The sequence below is a fragment of the Pomacea canaliculata genome, linkage group LG8 (assembly GCF_003073045.1).
Source record: "Pomacea canaliculata isolate SZHN2017 linkage group LG8, ASM307304v1, whole genome shotgun sequence".
NCBI classification, from domain to species: domain Eukaryota; kingdom Metazoa; phylum Mollusca; class Gastropoda; order Architaenioglossa; family Ampullariidae; genus Pomacea; species Pomacea canaliculata.
The window spans coordinates 13,181,950-13,204,354 of record NC_037597.1 but is presented as its reverse complement, the minus strand read 5'-3'; the positions used below and the strand labels follow the sequence as shown (position 1 = coordinate 13,204,354).

Genomic DNA, 22,405 nt, shown 5'->3' with positions numbered 1-22,405 from the left:
TCTGTCTATTAAATCGTGCTCAGAGTATATCATCAGGTTTATCGGCGTAAACTGCTGTCATCAAATCAGTCCTTTTTTCCGAAATCATGACCTTACAGGTATGAGAGAGAGAGAGAGGTGGGGAAACGTTTCTCTTCTCACTTACACAATAGTTTTACTCTTGTCTTGATTTTGACTGCCTACAAAATCAAATGCAATACTAATTCAATATAATGTCTAATATAAAGGTAAAACGTGATTAATAACAAACACATTTTTAACAATAAAGAATTTTATTGGTCATGTTGAAAACTTGCGTTGGTATTCAAAGCATGTGCACCATCCATATATGTCCGCACATTGCCTGTCATCCCCCTTCTCTCACACACTTCTGCCACATACATATTCAGACCTCTCTCACAAACGCCTGTCACACACATCTATTCAGACCTCTCTCTCTCTCACTCAGACACACACAAAGTCCTGTACAGCAGCTGCCTCATCAGCCTTCCATGCAAAAGGACAGCCACGTAATCCATAAATACAGTTATTTTAAAATGAAACAGCAAACATTTATAATGAATTTTCTGGTAAGCTTCCTTTTCTGACAAGGCAATGAAAAACCGAACATAAAAAAGTTGCAGAATAGTGCTGACATAACATGATGCAAATGAAAATTTGTACTGTTTATAAATAATCAAAGAATGCTTCAGGGTTTTAGTATTATTAATGCTCATTTTTTTTAACTTGTTCTAAAAATTATTTAGATCCAGCTGACTAAACACTGAAATTAAAAACTTCTAGGGATCTCACAAGACAGCAGTTAATCTGAAGGTTGTGTTAAATATCTATTGTCTTGATCCACTGAATTTTAAATATCCCTCAAGCTTCTAAATTCACAAAAATATTAACACAGATTATGCATATCCCACAAAAAATGAGCTAGCTTTGCTCAAATTAGTGGTCACTTTTAAGATATTTTTGCCAGGCATAATATTTGCAATATCTTTGTAATAATTCAGTGAACTTTGGTCTCACTGAAATTCAAGGGGATCTGATAATTCTATAATCTGTTTCAACAAACTGCTTTTACTGTTAAAACTAGTAACTTAATTTTCCTTTAGCACAAATGACTGCTGGTGTTTACATGTTACTTTAAATTCTGGGCACTTAAATTATTTGTATGATATATCATTAGTGTGATCTCATCTGAAAACTAAGCATTTCTATACATACCAAAGGGTTTTTAAATTCTGCCTGCAAATGATGTTGAGAAATGCTAATGTAACGAAAACAGAAACACCAGTTTTGTAGTGAATAATGAATTGAATATATGACTCATGCATCTGTAATGCAAATTACTGACATTTTGCTGATGAACAACAAGCTTAATTTCGTTTCATCTTAAACTTGTCAGAAATACCTCCTATTCTGATATACAGTGATTATTATCTTCATAACATTTAACCTTTAACATAGCAAATAAAACATGCAAAAACCCCTTTCCCATTATTATAAACAAACTAAAAGCAACAGCTATTTTCACAAGATCTAAAGACAAGAAGAAATGTGGAAGATATTTAAATAATAATAAATAAGTCCTCTAATCTCATGGAAATACTGATTTTTTCCCCCAAACAAAAATATATCTTAAATTTGGTTTAATTTTCTACAGCCTGTAACAGTTATTTGCATAGGATCTTATGTTGTAAACAACCATAATTACGCAAAGCATGTCAATGAATCCTCGCCTACTACAGATGACAAGGACTGGGGAGAAAGACAATAACACAGACGTCTTTAACAAAGCTTAAATACAAAGTTGATAAGGAACTGACCAATCTGGTGGAGAAGCACACACCAAGGAACAAGTACAAACTTAACACAATCTAGATGCTTTGAAACATCAGGTTCGGAACACTACCTGCATCAAGTTGTATGTCAATGCATATTCATCTGTTTAGATGTGGGCATTACAATCAAGTGGCTTAGCTTAGAGTTAAGAATTAAAACTTCTTGCATAACGGAATATCACCTTTCTTTCTTTCTTTTTTTTTTTTGCTTTGCTTTGGTAATGTGTCTCATCCTACCTACATCTTATAATCATTGTTTAATGTTTTCCACTGGGCAATGAAGAACTTGAAAAGTATTCACCTTTTATGAAAGGTATTACTCATGTTGAATCATTACCTTCTATTTCAAGCCTGAAGTTGTTCTTCTAACCAAGGGAAAGAGGTGGGGAATGCAAGATGTGACATTTTACACCTGTCGTCAGGTGACCAAGTTACTACAGGCAGTCCTCGGGTTATGTCAGCCACGAGTTATGATGTTTCATGGTTACAACACATCTCCCATTTACTGGATAAAGCCTTGTTTTGACTTAAGTGGTTTTGCGTTGTAGACTTCGTAACGCAAATTTCGTATTTCATTATTAAACGTATTTTATATGTGTTTTTCATAATTACTGTGTTAGGATAGGTGTTAGGATAGGGTAAGTGTTTACAGTAAGTTATTTACGTACAGTATGTACGTATGTTCCGACTTACAGCAAAAATTCAGTTTACGATGCGACGTAGGAACGGAACAGCTTCGTAAGTTGAGGACTGCCTGTATTTGCAATTGCAGGCTCTTGCTGGCCCAGTATAGAGATTGGGTACTTGATGCAGAGCACCCTTGAGAACACACTGCATTCGTGTTTCTTTTTGGATTCCATGTATTCTGAGAAGCTTGGTTTCGAAGGGCAACATTAACACTGCATGGAGGAAAAGTCTTACCAACAACTTTAATTTTTTTGGTTAAATCTGTAAATTTTTTAAACTTGCATGCACATCTGATGGAGGTGACCTATTAATCATTCCTGGCCATCAACCCTTCAAAGATTTGCAAAAAGGGTAAACATATGTTATCATGTTCACTGTACAAGTTTCTACTAAACCATATTTAGTAAACCAAAGCTTTTCTAATTATTTTTTGATTCACTAATCTGACTACTTTAAGCCAACTGCTGCTTTCAGCTTGCATGAAAGCTGACTCAGAAAGCACAGTCTGCGAATGACAAGCCCCAACATTTTCACAAAAGTAACGTGATTTAAAATAACAAACTGGCAGTTTAATTTTTATGGAAGGGATTTTGTTATATTGAACATAAAACAACTACTACAAATTGCACTGAAATTTTCCACTAGAGGACAAGAAAAATGATGGATGTTGAGAGATGAATGCAACTATTTGTCAAAAAAAAAAACCTTCCCCCAAAGGCATTTGTTCTAACATGATTTAAAGTATTTCAGGAAGACTGTGATACAATTTAACGTTAGGGCTGTCAATAAAGAAGAGTTCCTTAACGCTCTATTTGTTTCTGTGAAAAAATGATTTAAAAAATCATTTTTGCCAAAAACTGTCTGAATTCTACTTGGAAAACTACTGACAATCACAATTAAATATTTCTCACTGACAACACTAATATCAAACAGCAGGTAATCATTTACTGTCTAGCTAACTAAAACGTTAGCATATACTAAGGCAGTCTGATCCACAACCTTTACAGAGGCAAATGATAATACCACTAAATACCATTTCTCATTGTATTATTACTGATCATTTGCAATTGTACCATTGCATAATTCCTGAGTAAGGTGAATACAATAAATGGAAAATGTACTATGGAGCCAAAAGCAAAAATATACTGGGTAGTTTATTAGTACAGATGATTCTCAAAATGCCCCATCCCCTAAACACTTTTCCAATGGAGTCAAACAAGCTCCCCTTGCCTAATGGCAATGCTTAATAACACAGATTTCACGTAAACATTTTAACCTTCTAGAGTTCTAAGACTTTAAAACAATCACAGTTTTATTTAAAAACTTGTTTAAAAGCAATCTTTCATCTTTTAAGCCCAATGAGTTGCCAAAGTGTAAATAATAGGCATAGACGAATACTAAATAACAAGAAGGCAGAAGTGATATTGGCAAATATTCAGACACAAGGGGGCTAGTGAGACAGATCAACAGATTGGTCAGAGAGTGGGAGTTTTAAAATCGCTGCCTTCACATCAAAGAGGTATTTTGTGACAGATAAGCTTACATTTCACATATCAATACTATATTTGCCTACATCACAATCAACCAAACATAACTGTTCTCTTATCTGCACTTGTAACAGATCGCTATCTCTGGAAATCAACCAAACAATTTTTAACTGAAGGATTTTGTTAATATTCATATGATGCACTTTTCAGGTCATCTGAATATCATGCCAAATGAAATATCACAATACCTTTCTGATAACTGACGAGGGCAAGATGCAACTGGGCAGTCCTGATTTCCAGTAAATGTCCAAACACCTTTTAAGAAGGTGATATCTGGGATTAAAATCTCTGAATTTGAGAGATCACACATATCAGCATGCAGCTGGTCTTGCACACTCTATACACATCTTCACACACTTATGCTACACCAATCCAGCCATTGTCTGAGAGGAAACTCATTATTTTGCGTCTGTGAGTTTTATCCATACCACTAGGGTATCTGATTTTGACTGGTAAACCTTGCCTTCGCTGAAGGTAATCCTGTGCATAAAGAAATTAATTTTGAAATTACATAATTTAGATTTAAGTAAAAGCACTGCAACTTTAATGATTTCATAAATAATGTCTAAATTAAGCCTTAGACATCCTTAACTTAGTCTCAAGGTCAGAAAGCTTGAAAGTACTGTAAAGGTTGAAAATTATTTAAGTTTAAAGAAGAATTAACCGTTAATACATTTCAATTCAATCAGTTTGTTTCTTATCTTGATTGATTGACACAGGCGAATTCATGCAAAATCTTGACCGCTAATGTGTTATGCAATGACCAAAAGCTGCATGATGACCATAGTCACATATTCGGCCCAGTATGTTTATCTGCCAAACTGGCTGCTTGACAGCAAGACTGGAAGGAACCCGGAGATGTCAGAATCATCTACTGTCATTTGCTGAGAAGCTAAAAAAATGGGCACTGAATACCAAGGACTTGATTAACAGTCAATTTTTCCTCTCTCATGCTGAGAATCAGCCACCCTACATGTACACAAAACAATGGTTTTAAGCAGAAAGTTGTGGCAGGCTGTAAACCCAAACCAGGTATAAAGCACCAGTAAAAGCAGACACCCGTGATAAATACCCACTCTCTTAATTGATAAATCTTAAACAATGCCTATATGATGTAGATTAAATGTTCCTTTGTGCAGAAGACTTGTTTCTGTGAAATACACCAGTTATGCTTGTGTGTTCATCTGTGTGTGCATATACAAAGACACAAGTACTCAAAAAAAAAAATCACACCAGCTGACTCCTATCACCTTTTAGTTAGTTAAACAAAGTGTACTTTTCAAAACCGGGAATCTAACCATACAGAGATATGGAATCATATCACTTCTCCATGGTTTTGGCCTTCTAAAAATATTTGATGATGTTCAAACTACCAAGTTATAATGTGCTTTCTCATTACACCCCTTTTCTAACTATAGAGTAATCAACTTGTTAGACATTAGCTAAGAAATACTCACTTTGATGATACAGGTTTTTATAGTGATGTAGTTTGCAGGAATCATTCTAATGGAATTGCACAGCTGGAATAACAAAAAGTAAATCTCAGCATGAAGCACTGAACCTGTCTAGCTGTTATTATTTAATAATAATTTTAACAAAATATAAGAATTATGCATATTATCAAGTGATAAAACCTGGATGGTTGCTGCAGTTTTCAGTGCAATTTAAAAATCTGTATCTGCTCAACCTCAACTGAAACCAACATAATTAAGCTAAGCTGGGTAGCATTTGTTAAACTAGCTAACATTTCTAGGAACATATTGTTCCATCATTTTCTTAAAGGAATTTTTGTGAGAGGGCAAATAGACAGATTTAAAAAGAGGTTAGACTACTGGCAAAAATAAGTCCACATCCACAAAATTAAAACATTTGTCAATCAACAGCTGATAAAGACACAATAATTAAATATAGCAGACAAGTACCAAAAAAGTTAACAAGCATAATATTCTTTTCTTAGTTAATTGTGTAAACTGACTATGAAAATAAAAAACTTGAAGGAATTCACATTGTTTTCCAAAGTTAAGGAAAGGCTTTACAATGCTTTTGGTGTCGAAAAGAAAGAAAGAGCAAAAGCACAAAACGTCTTTTGTAATCAATGGGAAGATCTCAGTCCAAAACATTTTTAAATCTGGGTGAAAAACACCCTTCCATTCTTGAGATACAGCATCATGCACAAAAAAAGTCAAACCTGTGATGTCCCTAATGTCTACATAGGAGGCCAAACCTGTGATGTCACCATGTCTATATAAAAGAGGCCAAACACAATGTCACAAATGACTATATAAATGTCTCTTTGGCACCAGTTACTTATTTCCTCGTGGATTTTCACAGCACCAAAAAAGCCACAACTGCATAAAATTCAAATATGTCTACTAAATTGAGGTGCTGCTGAGAGGTTTAAATCTTTTTTGTGAAAATCCAAGCTGCTGACCTCTATTTTGCTTAGATTTGAACCATGCTTCAAAGTCTTCCTTTGACTTATAATTCCCAGCTGCCTTTGTTTCACACTTCTCCTAAATATTAAAAAACCTGTTCCATTTAACTTACCCTTTTTTCCCTCTCAGATAACATTTCATAGCCAGGCATGCTGGCCATCTCCTTGCTATCCTCAGCCTCTGCCTCCTCGTCATCTTTTGTGTCTACGCAAATAATAAACATTTCTGTCACTGGACCAATATCAAAGTTCTCAATCAGAATAAGATTCAAAAACACAATTAGAATAACAACATAATCGATCTCAATGTGTCTGGCAAATACATTGTTTTTGTTTAAATAAGTGTGGATACACCTACGCCATATTCTGGGAATAAGATGGCCTAAAAAGATCTCCAACAGCCTGTGGAAAAGAACCAACCAGAATGCTACTAGTCAAGATATCAAAAAAGCGCAAATAGGGGTGGATAGGACACAGCCTGTGCAAATCAGCTGACACCATTGCCAAGCAGGCACTTGACTGGAATCCTCAGGGGAAGAGGAGAGTTGGGAGACCAAAGCAGGCTTGGAAAAGATCAGCAGAAAGCGAGGCAAAGGACGTCAAAACCACATGGGCCCAACTGAAGGAGGCTGCCCAAAACTGGGTTCCCTGGCGAAGTGTTGAGTAACACGGACTAAACTAAACAAATATGAAGCTTTTAAAATGCTGATAAAACTAAGAGAACACAATTAAATGATTGAACATAACATTACTGATCCAAGATGATTAAAATAATATAAAAAGAATATAATTATTTGAATGAACATACAAATGTAAAGCATTTAAAATTATGTTAAAAATGGGAGTATATAAAAAGAAGTGAAATCTATAATTTACCGTCGTCGTCGATGAGTATATCTAACTTTTCCACCTTTCCCCTGTAAAAAAACAATATGAATAAAAGAAATGGAAATTATTAAGAAAATAGTTTTCAAAATAAAAAGGACCTGTCATCTGATACTATTCTTTTGCAATAAAAATAATTGACTTCCACAAGTTAGAACAATTCTCTCTGGTCATTTATAAATATAAGCCTTGAATTTTAAAAAAACCCAAAAAAACACAGAAAAGATACAGTTAATCCCACTACACTGTCCATTACTCTTGTCTGCCACAGAGTTTATATAACAATTTATTCTTAGATTTAAAATTTCTACCATCACCATCTATCGATTTTGGTTAAATGTATGCAAGATACTTATTTATCTAAGGGAAAGGATAAAATATATGTGAATTGGAAAGGGTACAGAAAGACCTACTCTGCTTTCTTGGAAACTGATGAATTCCGCTTTGGCGTCTGCAAAGTGCTCTGTACAAATAAAATAAAAATAAATAAAATTAGAAGCCACAGCAAGAGCAGCAGACTCTTAAATGCAAATCAGATTGCTTGTGACATTCAAAGACATTCATCAGTCACTATTAACTAATGCATCAAAGCAGCTCAGCAGATTTGGTTCACTGTCCAAACAACCTCCTAAGAAATATCTTTGAAATAATACCTATCAGTTAAACTTACACTTGTTTAAAAAGATTAAAGATGGATAAGGCAAAATTATAGTGATACAAAATAACTGTTAAAAATCTAATATCTTAAAATTGTTGGCACATAAAATCCTCCATCCTATCATTTTCATAAAGCAGTGAGTTACAACAACCAAAAAAAAGGTTATGCTCTCCATCACATTATTACTAAATTCTGCATGTATAAAGAGTAGTAGAGTGTATCTGAAGATAACAATCTCTAGTTTCAAAAGATAAGAACAGCGTAAACAAATTAATCATGTAAGTTAATACTTTAACAAGACACAAAACACCAAATGCATAGCAAAAAAAAAAAAAAATCAGCCTAAATTTTGTGTTCATTTTTTTTTCCAAGCAGTAAAGTTTGAGTAGGTGCTTCTGTAATTGTGAGATATAGCCACTATAATAACCCATAAATATACATCTGATTGCCCATGCTACATGTACTGGCATGTACATGCATATTAACTCACCAGGTCCAGCTATTAACCATGGTCGATAAGTGACCATTGTTTTCTGTCAGATTTTAAATTATATCACTTATTAAACCCAAATTCTCTAGTTCCTTCGCTATGTAATCTACATTAACTTTGAAGCCACTGGGCAAAATATCAAAAATACACTGAACTCATTAGTAAGCATAGCAATTTATATCAAGGTTTTTCACACTTAATTTTGAATCTTTTCAAAAACATTTAGATGTAAGCACTAAAATATAACCACATTTAAACAAAATATGCTGCAGTTTATGCAAAGAAAACAGCAAAACGCAAACAAATAGTAACAAGCAGATACATACAGGCACAAATATGTGCATGCACACACAAATATTTATGCATGCACAAAAAAATGAATGCACATACATCCAAAAAGTACAATGCACATAAAATCAGTATATATATATATAAAAAAAAAAGAAGACAACTCAAACAAAACCACCAACAAACTCTTTCAAAAGTGGCCGTTTCCTTTTTCTGAAGAAGTAGACAGCATTTGAGCGAACCCTCTTTGACATAATAAACTGATGAGAACATTTAATATCTTTATGATGGACTATTTTCTCAGCCACCTTGAAGACTGGAGGATGGGTAAGAATTCTGCTTGAGCCTTAGAGATGCATGGTAGTTAAGAACTAAAGACGTACTTTTCAGTCCGTAACAAGTGAGACAAACTACCAGGATAAAGTGCAATTTTTATCAGGACAAGAAATATCCCAATGCCAATGGGGCGTCAAGAGGCATAAAGAGTAAAACCTTGAGATAACTTACTGTTTTGTGGTCTAAGCAAGCAGGAAGTGAACAGCAAACTCACCATCTTTTTCCTATTCTCCTTCCGTTTCTCCCTCTTGTATTTCTCCTCTTCATAATCCTCTACATCTGCAGGAAATCATACCACTAGTGACCAAACAGGAAAAAAAAAACCCTGCTTGTTCCCTAGACCAGAGATTTAACTTGTAAAACAACACTATAACTTTTGTTTCAGAAAGCTGAATCTACTTTTGTCTCATCAGAATCCAAATAAAATGCTGCAGCATTACATCCCACTAATAATGTTTTTTCTTTTCCTTGATTTAAATGTAATGAAAATGGTATATAAAAACCCCTAAACCCTAGTGTACTGTAATACTGAATGATGTGCTTAAGTTCACTTAAATGATTATTCCAGACAACAGGTGTAAAGAAATAAAAACCATTTTCTGTGTTGACAGAAGTAACACGATTTCATTGCACTCAGATTCAAATATTGGTAAAGAAAGGAACTGAGAAAGAAAAACCTCTTTTTGTCCCAGTCTCTAAATGCTCATTTCAGCAACTGTGTGCTATCTTCTATGATCTACTATTCAGTTAAAAACACTCCTATAGTACTTCTGATGTCCTGTTTAAACCATTCTGTAGTGTAAACATGCTGATCCATGACTGTCCTGAAGAATTTCCTTTGTTTAATTTTAGGTTATCTATAATGAGCAACTGCCACAACTGAAAGTTTTTGAATGAACAAACATGAAGCTCAAAATAACATGTAAGCAACATAATAAACATAATACAGATTACTAAAGAAGTTATAAAGGAACATTACCACTTAAAAGGGTGACACCCTGTTTCCGTAACTCCGACATTTCTTTGATCTTGGTTTTGTGCTCTTTTTCCTCTGTAAAATAGTACAAACTACTAATCATGCATGATTTTATGTTACTGATGTGGTAAAACTTAAAGCATCTCTCTTTAATCAGTTTACTGTATGATCATTTTAACTGAGCATCAAACACTTACTCCTCACAACCACACTATGCCTCTCCCCTCCAAAAAGAAAAAGATGTCATGAGTTTCTGTTTTATGTTCTAATTTAATCAATTTTATATTTACTGCCAGTATAACTCTGGAAAGAAAATGCTCAAATAACAACAGATGTAGACTAGCAGAGTTGTTGTAACTTACTGAGCAATGTCTCTTGCAGACGCTCAAGCTCTGCACTGGTTTGAAACTGTGTGTGAACCTTCATCTTCTCTAGAATCTCCCTGGTGATAAGGCAGACCACAAAACAGTTTTGGTTATACTTAGTTTTTCCACTGTAAAACTCATTATCTAAAAGAGCCATTACTGCCTTAAATGTCTTTAGCATATTAAACTGTGTTTAAGTGTTAAAATTCTTTTGCAGAGATATAAAATACTATTTTTTTTAGCAAAATGCGTTTTGGAGATGCAAATAAACATGCTCACCTTTCTTCTTTGGCAAACTTTCTCTTGGGATTTGGTGTCTTGGCATTTTTGTTCGGAATGAGACTTGTGGAAATAAGAGAATGAGAGCGGGCTATTCGTTTTCTGCGCTCACGTTCACGTAATCTTACACGATATTTGCTCACACATGACAGTTTCACATCTGCAAAATAAAAACTGCATGGATGAAGCTTTAAAAGAATGCACTGAGGTATTATGCCACAGGTTAAAAAAAAACAATGATATTCTTAGATTTAAAAAAATAACTGGAATATAAGTAGATTCAGACAATGTAAATGATTGTTGCACTTGTTGCACACAAAGAGATGATACATTTTAATAAGCATAACAAAATTCTCCACACTCTTATTTCACTGATTAAAGTGTAATTCTGAATAGCAAGTGATCTAATGGAAGACACCTACAGATTACCCATCTGACCATAATGCATACTCTGCAAACCTAAAAATAATGGCTCGAAAAAAAAAAACAAAAAAAATACAGATGCTTACACATATTCTCACATAGTAGAATGAGACCAAACGAGAACTTACTCAAATCTAAATCATCATCATCAGCACTAATTGCAAGACCACTGACAAGGGTCTCAGCTTGATTATCGTACTCCTGAAAAAAATAACAAAATATATAACACATAGTAGATCTTCACTATCATATATATTTTTAGTAATATATGAGGACAAACAGTTCTGAGCTATTTATCAAACTTGTTATTATCATACTATCCTTGGCTATGATGATAATGAAGATGCATTCTTATAACATGCAGGTATCCATCACAAAGATGCTCAGTGCACAGAAGAAACAACTGATAAACAGCCAGAATGACAGGACAGACTGTAAATGGGTAAAGGGGGCACCATCAGGAAATAAGGGCAGTGATGGTGGGGCTGATGGTTTAGCTGATAAACAGCTGTTTGAGGAAGATCGTCGCACACTCTGCATTAAGAAGAGGCTCCACAGCACAAAAATTGCATCCTAGAATGTCCTAGGCACCAACTGCTTTTCTTTTTGGTGCCTGCTGGACTAGGGGGGGGGGGGAAAATTGGTGTTTTACGCTGTGCCTGGTGGACTAGGAGGAAAAAACTGGGATTGTGATAATGTCACAGAGGGGTGACATGAGGTTAAATAGCTAGCACATCATGAGTGGCTGTGCCACACCTGTTGAAACAAGCATTAGGGGTTTTTTTTAGACAGGGGAAGAGATATGGGAAAACAGTATAATTACTGACCAGTGCTTCACTTCCCAAGAAACCATGGCAAATGGAGAGACTTAAGTAGAGGAGTGGAGGCTGCATCTTCCTAGAAAGGTGCAGTGTTCTTATTTTTGTATCAAGGATTTGTTTGCATAAGTTGAATTTTTCCTGTATTTTTTTAAATATATAGATATTTATTAGTAATTTGTTTTTGTTGTAACTGCCAATGCACGCGGTCTATGGGGTCAGGAGATGGGCCTTATAGGGATTGTAAAGGCAAAATAAAACTGTTCATAAAGTGAAGGGTCAGTTTGAATCTTATCTATTTTCATGTCTGTTCATATGGAAAAAGTTGAATGTTTTATAGGATGTTGTGTTTAATAAGAGAAATTACACGGGACTCTTTTGTTTGCTTCAACAAAGCCTCGTCCTCTAATGACGTCAACTAGATCCCAGTTTGAGCTAATGCAATGATATGGTTGGGCATTGCTCATAGCCATATTGATTGTTATCACTAATATATATGACTAATCCAACTAACGACACACCACCGATCACTTGAGTTCAAATCCTAACAATGACCGACACTTCCTCTCCCTCACTGATGTCACACAGCTTATCACTGCTGTTACAGCCTGTACTATACCTTTAAGTGTTTGGTCCTGGCTAATGCCATGGAGTGATGGGCCTGCCAGATGCCATGGAGTATTTGGATTAGAGAATATGATTTGGAGAATTTGGCCCTAGTAACCAGCTAGGAGCCACTAACATCAAAGGTGAAAATTTGCTAACCAAATGAAGCAAGACAAAAAGAAGAGGGTGCAGTTGCTTGTCCCTAAGAGGCAGAGCCAAGTTGTGTGTATAACGCCTGTTCCCCAAGAGGCGGCTGTAAAAGAAGAGTGTGTGGTTGCTCGTCCCCAAGAGGCAGTGCTGATGTGTTTTAATGTTTGTACCCTAGTAGAGGCGTTAGTGGGTTTTTTTTTTTAGATAGTTTGTGGAATATACATTCTTTGATCACACTGGTCAACAAGTTTTACAAAAGTCATATTACTGAAATAAAACAAGAAATTTCTTATAAATTTTTAGGTGCTCAACACAAATATGACAATTATAATGCAAAACTGATTCTAGTTTTTTGTAATCTGTAATTATTATTGTGTACATCACGAAATGCATACTAACAGTAACTGACCTATGGTTAATACCTGAAAAAAAATCACGTCATAGACTACGTTTTGGTTTCTTTTCCTGTCTCTTCGACAGCTGTTCGGAAGCATCTCTGTGAAGTGTCCAGCAGTAGTCAGCCAACATGGTATGGACAATTTTTTCCTGGTAGTCGTTTTTTCCATTGTTGCAATATTTTGATGAAAATGTTCACCCTGTTAATCACTAACCATACCACAGTTGTCAGGAAAGAAATCCAGATGGTAATGAAAGAAAATTAGATCTTTAGAGACTTATTGCAGCCAAGTTTCTGATACTGCATCAGCATGTCTTCTACTAGTTCCTTGTAGTTTTCTGCCCTAACAATCCTGAAAAAGTTTGTAGACACTAGGTGAAAAGCATTCCATGCTGGTTTGGAATCACCATGTGGCAAGTTGTTGAATCAGTCACTTTTTAAGAGCTCTCCAATCTGAGAACCCACAAAAACTCCCTCTTTAATCTTTCCCTCATTGAGTTGAGGGAATTCTTCATGCATATATTGGAAAACTGGTGAAGTCTGGTCCATGGCATTCACGAAGTTCTTCGTCTAACCTAGTTTGATGTGAAGGGGTGGTAGCAGGATTTTGTGAGCCTCGACCAGAGTTAGGTGCTGGATATTCTTCTCCCCAACTGCTACATTTTGTCTGCAAGTCCATTCCTTCCACAAGCAGTACAATTCCCTTGCATGGCTATCCCACTCATATAAGAAACATGTATATTTTGTCTATCCCTGCTACAGTCCTGTTAAAAAAAGCAACTATCTAGTGTTCTGTATTGTAACTAAATGGATAAAATAATACAGTTTTATGTAAAACTAGCTTAAACTGTATCCCAGGAAGTCTGAAGTATTTCAAATCCTCTGACTGGAGTATATATAGTACACTGCTGAAGCCAGCTTATTTCATTTTCTTCATTTATTAGGTATTCTTAATAGTTACTGTAGCATAAATTTAGTTAATATAATTAAATGCATACATGCCTGCAAAGAGGCAGAGTTCATTGTCTTGTTTTTCTGAGGTAAAATAACACACAAATGTCCAGGCATCTATGCGTACACAAGTGTCTGAGACAGGGGGGTTAGTGTTTTATGCCGAGCCAGGAGCTAAGGCAATACCACAGCAAGGCAGCAAGCGCTATAAACACATGCCACATGCAGAGAAAAAACAGCGTGCCTGAGACGAGAAAGCTGAACCCAGGACAGCCAACCCTCACTGTATTGGAGCTAAGCCACCAGACCAACCTTCGTGACAAAGGCTAAGCAGAGATAGTGAACTGTCTTATAAATGGACTGAACGAACCAAGATTACTCTAGAGCTGGTTTTCTCATGTACAAGCAAGAATGTGATATGATCTTACAATGCTTCCAAATTAGAAACCACTAAAGTGACATGATTGCAGAACAAGTGTGATAGGTTCAGATGCTTTTCTATGGGTAATGATGCTGGTTGTAGTCTTTTAAATCTTGTGAAGTCTGTCAATGTGTGTAGCAGGAACACCCCACAATAATCTATTGCAGTAATCTACTCTGGTCACAGAGTTTTGACAGCCATAGTGTGTGATGCACTGATAAGTGATGCACAATGGGATGAAGTTTCCCAAGACTGTGCAGAAGGTAATCACAGTTCCCGATGACTGTATTTGCATGCATAGACATGGAAAACGCTGCATCAAGAAGTCCAAAATCACATACAAAGTTGATGAAAGTGATGACGGCATCTCACGCTTGCACAATGTTGATACCAATCAGCCCATACCTAACTTTGGAGCCATATTACAACACTGCTGTCTTATTGTCATTCAGTTTCAGATGACGCCTTGTCGTTCACAACATTTACACATGCTTAAAATTTGTAACTTCTTTCACCACTACTAGGTCTAGGTATCCAGATATAGTATAAAATCTGTTTCTGTCATCTGCACTTACCCGCTCAAAATCATCTCGATGGGGCATGTACCCTAGCTCTTGCTGTTCTTGTGGTGGCAGATCTAACGGTGGAAGGGGCATAGTAATGCTTGGTGATAATGGTCCTGCAGTCAAAATAATTTTATATATATATCTTCCTATCTTTTCTCTCTCATATATACATATAAATACAGACACAAACATACTATATACACTTAAATGTACAAAACACATTTTAGTTAATAATGGTTCTTAATTTATCTTGGTCTATCTAAGTAAATGTGTAGATATACATACACATATATACACTAGAATTTACTCTTACATGTGCAAATACCTTAGTTAATAATGTTCTTCTTGGTCAATCTTAACTAAATAATCTTTGTCTGCCTCTTGTGGGGGTGAAGGGAAAAGTTCCCCCAATAAGGTGAGAAACTGCTTAACATGTGAAGTTCAAGAAAAGATTTTGACTTGATAAGCAAAAAATGTTGCACTTTTCAGATTCAATTTGATGAATAATAATAAACCCAATATTTGTATGGCTCATACATTTACATAGAACATGGTTAAGAACAAGAATGAGACAGAAGAACAAACAAACAATACATTAACGATGGAAGGATAAACAACAGCATTGATGACGATTAAAAGACAAATACTGAAAATGCAAAGAGGAACCAAGTAACAAGGACAGAGTAAATAAAAGGAAAATTATTAGGGAAGTATCAATAAGCAGAAAGGAAAAGGATGTGACAAAGGTCTAGCAATGTGTGGACTGTTGTTAGGAGTAATATTTAAGAGGTGCGTTTTCAGTGCACAATTACAGAATTTAGTTGTGGGTAAGTGGCGAATATAGAAAAGGGCGAGACTGTGCTAGACTTCTGTTTCTTCATCTGATTGGGCTTACGATGAAATATTAATAAATAACTTTCTATTTTGATGATATAAGCTTGTAAACATCACTATGCACAGATAAGAATATATCTAATTAACTCTTCCTACATAGTTCGCACCCACAAACACAAACATCTTCACAGCTAAATGAAGTCAATATACCCATATTGAATAAGTTAATAAATGATCCCAGCTCTCCTACTATTTGTAGCCTTGATGATTTAGCTGTTAAACAGTTCTTTGCATTTCATACTGACCTCCTGGTGACAAAGCTATTAAAACTAAGTTAATTATATAATCCTATTTTATGTATAAGAACCAAGAGATAAAGAGAAGACATTCAAAACAGAAGTACCTCCTGCTGGTGTGGTGTGGTCTGTAATCTTGCTTCCAGTGTCCGATGGAAAAGTCGCTGAAAGAAAATAAAACTAAGCATTGAAAACATGCTTTAAAAAGCTGTCTTTGCAGTATGCCTGAAGATGTTTACTTATATCCCCTTTATTCATTTTAGTAAATAAATAAATGAGAGAGGAACAAGTTAATGGAAAAAAAATGATATAACACATAAATCCTATCACGACTGGTACAGCAGTGTCTGAATGCTTACCTTTCCCAATGTTTCCCTGAATGTAAAACTTCACATAATGCTCTTCGCATTCTGAAAATTTATAAAATAAATTCAAATGTCAGAGAGTTCACTAGTATCCAGCTGCTTCAAACAACTGCCTCTTACAACGTTAAAAATTGAATTAAAATAACATTTACTGTCATGAATTGCCCTCCAACTACCCTTGCATTTTTACTGAGATGAGAAGATGCATCTTTTATATCCAATCTTAAAGTTTACAAAATAAATAAAAATGTTAGATAAATCAACTCCTAATAATGACGCTTAATCTTATGACACAATATGTTTGCCAAGTTTAATAACTAAATTGGCAACCACATAAGGGGTTCCTGGTAGTGTAAGGAAGTACAGTGGCACAATGGTTAGCGCCTGTCACCAATACAGTGAGGGTTGGCTGTCCTGGGTTCAGCTTTTGTCTCAGGCATGCTGTTTTTTGCATGCGGCATCTGTTTATAGAGCTGGCTGCCTTGCTGTGATATAGCCTTAGTTGCTAGCTTGATATAAAACAATATAACCCCCACCCCCTCTCCTGATAGTGTAACAGTGAAAACACTTGCTTGTCACCACTGCAGAGAGATACCCTTGGTTCAGATCTCGTCTTGGGACACTTTCTTTATGCAACACCTGTTCACAGGGTTTTTCTCTGGGTACACTGGTTTCCTCCCCCCTCCTTCTCCCCTCATAGTGTGAAATCACCCCTAGGTGGAAGCACTTCCCTGCCAAGGCAAGCAAAGCAAGTATATAAACTTTTCAAGAAAAAAGTTTAAAAAAAAAATTAAAAACAAAACAGTACTGGAAGAATACAAACCTAACTGTGTTCGTGTCTCTACATGACTGGAGACATCCTCCCTGCAAATAGAAAATGTTATTAATTGTAAGCACAAAAAAAATTATAAATACAGAAATCTAATTTATGATATTTGTAATAAAAATAAACCTTTAATTCTCATGTAGTTATGAATTTATGATTTCTTTTCTTTTCACCTTCAGTCTAATATCAGTTAAGGACATACCCGATTGGTAACACATCATGCTAAAAAAAAAAAATCCTCCTTTTGTACCACTTACTAATGCTTTGAACATGAAACTGCAAGAAGAAACAAAAATATCGAGAAATCAAATAAAAATGATTTCTTTGCTTGCTCAAATCTCCATTTGGGCCTCAAGCTGTGTATGACATCAGTACTGGTGAAATTACGGCTGACCACAGCATGGCTGATATAAGTTGCAAAAAAAAAATACCGACTTTCAAAAGCCCAAGCACAGATATGGAAACTATTGCTGTTGAATGCATAGGAAGACAGAATCAGAATAAGTGTGCATGTGTTCCCTCTTTAAGAAGATAAAGGATCAACTTCGTGTATGTAGAGCTGACTGACTTCACTTAAACAGTGCTGTGTCATATGTGAATGCCACTTTGCTCCAAAATATTACTCAGTAATGCCGAAAAAAGCAAGAGGGTTTTGAGGTACTCCAAGATAAATGGGAATAGGGCTATAGTGTTGGTGCTGCACTTCTGCTTCCTACACAAGTCAAGTGAACACACTGTTAAACAACCTTACTAAAAAGTGCATAGACCTGCTCTGTTGCAAAGTGCTCAACGTTTCATCATACCAGTAGCTGTCTGGTCCCAAACAGTAGAGGCCTGAGACTGATAAATAAGTGTTAGTCCCTCTTTAGGTGCTATTAAGTTCTAGACAGCAGTTACAGCCTAGTGATGGTTGAGACACGTGGTGATACAATGGACATGTCTAGTGCCTCCACGCTTGTATGTGGCAGTTACATTTCGACAAGGACAAAAGCAGATTCCATATGTGAAGGATCATCAGAGTGCCCTATGCATCACAAGAGACATTCACATGTTGAAATAAGTGACATGGGGGTGAAATTTATAAAATGTATTTACATTTTCTTTACCTACCAGAATCTGTTTATTGCTCAGACCAACCGGGTAGGTCTTTAACAGTTTTTATTTGAAAAACCACAGGCATTTTCTGAAAAATCAATTTTTAATGCTGACCAGTTTCCGAAACCATACTGCTCCACTGCATCCAGAAGCATGTTTTCTTCTGCTAGACACCATGGCGCTGGGATGTCAAATGCTGCTGCTCCAAGAGCTCGCTGGAGCAAAACCAATTCCACAATTTTACAAATTACTTTAGTCATTTTCACCAAATAATGCTTTTTTAAAAAGTAAAATCAATGACTTATCTCCTGTAGAATTAACCATAAAAAGTAAGTGTGGTGCATTGATGTCTTTTTATGATTATAGGCAATACCTGTACAGTCCACACAATACAGAAATCCCAAAACCTATAAAAATAAGGGACTAGTTAAAAAAAAAATCCATGTTTATGTTTACAGAAATCTTTAACACAATAAAATAACACCATCACCCAGCAAACCTTGCTCTCTAATCTGGATAGTCATACTTTAGTGGGTGTATAATTCTGTTTTTCTCCTTAAATTTTTTTTCGCAAAATTTGAAATCCATAATACTGAGAAGAAGATATCACATCCTACTGAGATTACAAAAACAAACAAACTATGAGTTTCTTTTAAAAATTTCTTGTAGGAGGTTAAATAGTGTGGACAGGCACCATCTTTCTTTGTTTTTTTAAATTGACATTTGTTGCTAGCAGTGGCTAAAGTGGATCAAATGAGATGCACTACTAAATACTGGAGCTGAAGAGCTGCTCAGACACTTTATATAATATAGTTATGGCTTGTATCATGAGAGATCACTGTAGTAGAATGCATGTTCAATTTATGTCAAATTTAGCTAATGAAAGTGTAAGCATTTCTTTTAAAAAGATTTTAAAATACAAAATCAGGAACAAATCTGATATGGCAGCGATTAGCAGATGATGTTGTGTTCAAATAATCTGCTGCAGCAAAACTGAGATAAGCTTCAAATTCAATGTGACTTTACAAGGTCCAGACACAATTTTAACTGATGTAGAAAAAGCCCCTAAAAATTGTCACTTTCATCAGATCTATTAAAGGAAGCTCATTAACAGCTCCATGCCTCACTCCTTCTGCTCAGTGGGATAATACCTGATACCTCTGCTCAATTGCTTTCACTCACTTTTCTGTAATGTTTTCTCAATACCACACAAATCACATGCAACTGCCCTTAAACACTCCTACAACTGCCCTTAAACACTTGCAAAGTAACTAAAAAAAATAATACCTCCAGGATCTAAGTCTGCTCCATAACAGTAAGAATTGTTTCATTGCCCTTTCATCCAAAATAAACCCTTCAGGCGGTAACATACAATGAATTCGCTTTCTTCTTGCAATGTATTATTACAGCTTCTATGCATCTGCATCTTTGACAAGAGCAGATGACTTTATATTACCCGATCAAAGCAAGCTGACATAATAAAACCACAGGACAGGAGTGATCCCATGGTGTACATTACTAAGTAATCATTGTGCACATTCCCTAAGCCCTGCTAGAACTATTATAATGCATTGTAGGCCAATTGTGCCCTCTGCTTCTGGCCCTGCCCTCCATGTTGTACTTTTTGCCTATTTTCATTTTCTGTACACTAGACAGACAAAAAGCCCTTTACCACAAATTGGATTTCCCTATCAGCACAATATGCCTCTATTTTTGAATAGTATAAATATCCTAAAATCCATATAGTTATAGATCATTAAACTATGTTTATTTACTTCAGGACAGCTATTCACAAGATAATATAAACTTTTATTTGTTAGCATAACGCCACAAAAAAAGAGCATTAAAACTATATATTTTAATGCCCAAGACCAAGAATTCCACGTGCTCTTGGAGTTGATGACTATTTATAACCTCCCAACGGTCTCATTGGCTAGCCGCGAATATCGCTAGATACAATTGGCTGGAAATGCAATGGCCGGGCAACTAGCTTCATGAGGGGAGACAGGATTATGCACACTGATCCATCAGCCGGTCTTACCCCAACTCGATATTGATGATCCTTCTTGTGGGGTCCGCTTTCCACACCACATGCAAAGCACTGTAAAAGTAAGATCAAAACATACTTATTTGTTGATCTGATCGAATGCAATTAAGAAATGCATACATGCAAACACCAAGCCGGAAAAGTATAATCACGCCAAAATAGACAGTAATGTGACGTCATACGTGCCTGTAAACAAAGGTCAAACTCCGTGCATTCCGCACACCGTATTCGTAGGCCTGAAATATCACGCTGGCAGTAGCCACACAGGTACTTGGCCATCACCTATGGGCACTTAAAACCTTACTAAAAGTGATGCTTTGTTTTCTGGCACTTGAAATAATGAAGCAAGGGAAGAAATAGACGCCTTTTTTACAACACCATCTCCCATCTCTCCTAGCCAGACGATTTGACGTCACAATTTCCCATAAGCCACTCGGTATCCGGCGTCCTAATATCACGATTGGGGAGGACGGCGTCTATTCCATATTCGAGCGAAAAGGCAGCGTACTTGCTCTAACATGTTCGGAACAGATCTTCCTCAAACTTTTTAACAGATAATACGCTTCTCGCCATTGACTGTTAAAATTAATCTGGAATTTCAGGTTATCTCCATTTTTTTCAACGATCTGAATGTTGGCAAGATGCATTAGTGTACGCGAACATTCCGCCCTTTTGCCTCTTGTCAGTCGTTTCTCTTGTCCATGCACTGACTTTATTTGTGAAGCGTTTTAAGCAAACGTGTATTATGTCGGGATTGCAGGAAACAAATGTAACAAGTGAAGCTCCGAGAGCGAAACAAATGCTCACCCGCACTTTTTACATAGCATGTCATTGTGGTAACTATATAGGCATTCAGCTCTCTCTCTCTGGGTTAAAGGGTCAGTGATTCCCTCGAGCAGCTGTAGACAAGCCACAAAAGATCTTAAATCACTGAAGTCGATATTGACCTAACCCTTTCCCTTTTCAATATGACTCAGATTTCCCCGTAATGCACACAAATTAATCCCCCAGACCTGCTTTTCTCGTACAAGTCATTACCGCTTGGCTCTGAGAGGCAAAAACTTAAATTTCGTACGTACATGTGCACACACACACAGAGATTAACATGCAACAAAAATCAATTCAGTTTATCTTTGAGGTGGCAATTAAGTATTCTTTCCAATTAGATAAGTGTTTTATAGATATTGGGCAATTATTGTGATTATCATCTTTATGAAACTGAATCTACTACAACTGCTCCCTCCGTCGACACCACCAACAAGAAAAGTACACAAATGCGATCTTTATTAATAATTAACATGTATATATATTTATAAATCAATGCTACAAAAGAGTCTGAAAAGGTATTATTCTCATACTGAGTATAGTGGCGAACATCAATAGTTGGGCTACATGATATACCAGTTTTCAAAAAAAAAAAAAAAAAAAAATAGGGCGCACGTGCTTTGCTGACCTAAAGCATTCACAATTAATGCACGTCAGAACCAAGTTTTGATTGCCACTGTTTTTCATTAACTTTGCTAACCTATAGTTCGCGCGCGCGCCACATTGTGTCATAGCGCAACATCTGTGCGGTTCAAACGCCATATGATGGCGTTTTCAGGACGGTCATCCCTGTGACAGAACAAATGTCACATCCACTAAAGTGGACTGAGACAAGATCTGACTCCCTGGCATTACGACTGAACTTTTCTTCCGCAGTCACCACCTGCAGGGTCTTTTCTTATTCGATGTTAAAAGAGGACGTTGGGAAAGAACACGGGAAGATCGTTATTTTCCTTCATGAGCAAACTATCGTTTAAAAAGAATGCAGCTGGTAAATACAATAATCTT

General features: G+C 36.0%; 1 protein-coding gene across 1 annotated transcript; it reads right to left on the bottom strand.

Annotated features, from left to right (window-relative positions):
- Positions 1 to 253: 253 nt before the first annotated feature.
- Positions 254 to 21,009, bottom strand: LOC112570500 (transcriptional adapter 2-beta-like). The gene is made up of 17 exons (XM_025248938.1): positions 20,759 to 21,009; positions 20,567 to 20,626; positions 18,640 to 18,740; positions 17,428 to 17,468; positions 16,599 to 16,649; positions 16,347 to 16,403; positions 15,119 to 15,222; positions 11,329 to 11,401; positions 10,778 to 10,937; positions 10,496 to 10,575; positions 10,137 to 10,208; positions 9,372 to 9,436; positions 7,799 to 7,848; positions 7,377 to 7,417; positions 6,614 to 6,705; positions 5,524 to 5,586; positions 254 to 4,546 (listed from the first exon to the last, which is right to left on the bottom strand). The coding sequence occupies exons 1-17, from the start codon at positions 20,849 to 20,851 to the stop codon at positions 4,424 to 4,426; spliced, it is 1,326 nt and encodes a 441-aa protein (XP_025104723.1). The 5' UTR covers positions 20,852 to 21,009; the 3' UTR covers positions 254 to 4,423.
- Positions 21,010 to 22,405: the final 1,396 nt, after the last annotated feature.

Coding starts and splice junctions, on each gene's coding strand:
- LOC112570500 (XM_025248938.1), bottom strand. CDS start 20,851: ATGGCCAAGTACCTGTGTGGCTACTGCCAGCGTGATATTTCAGGCCTA. Junction 7,849..9,371: donor AGGAGAATAGGAAAAAGATG/GTGAGTTTGCTG, acceptor TTATTTGTACAG/AGCACTTTGCAGACGCCAAA. Junction 4,547..5,523: donor TAAAAACCTGTATCATCAAA/GTGAGTATTTCT, acceptor CTTTATGCACAG/GATTACCTTCAGCGAAGGCA.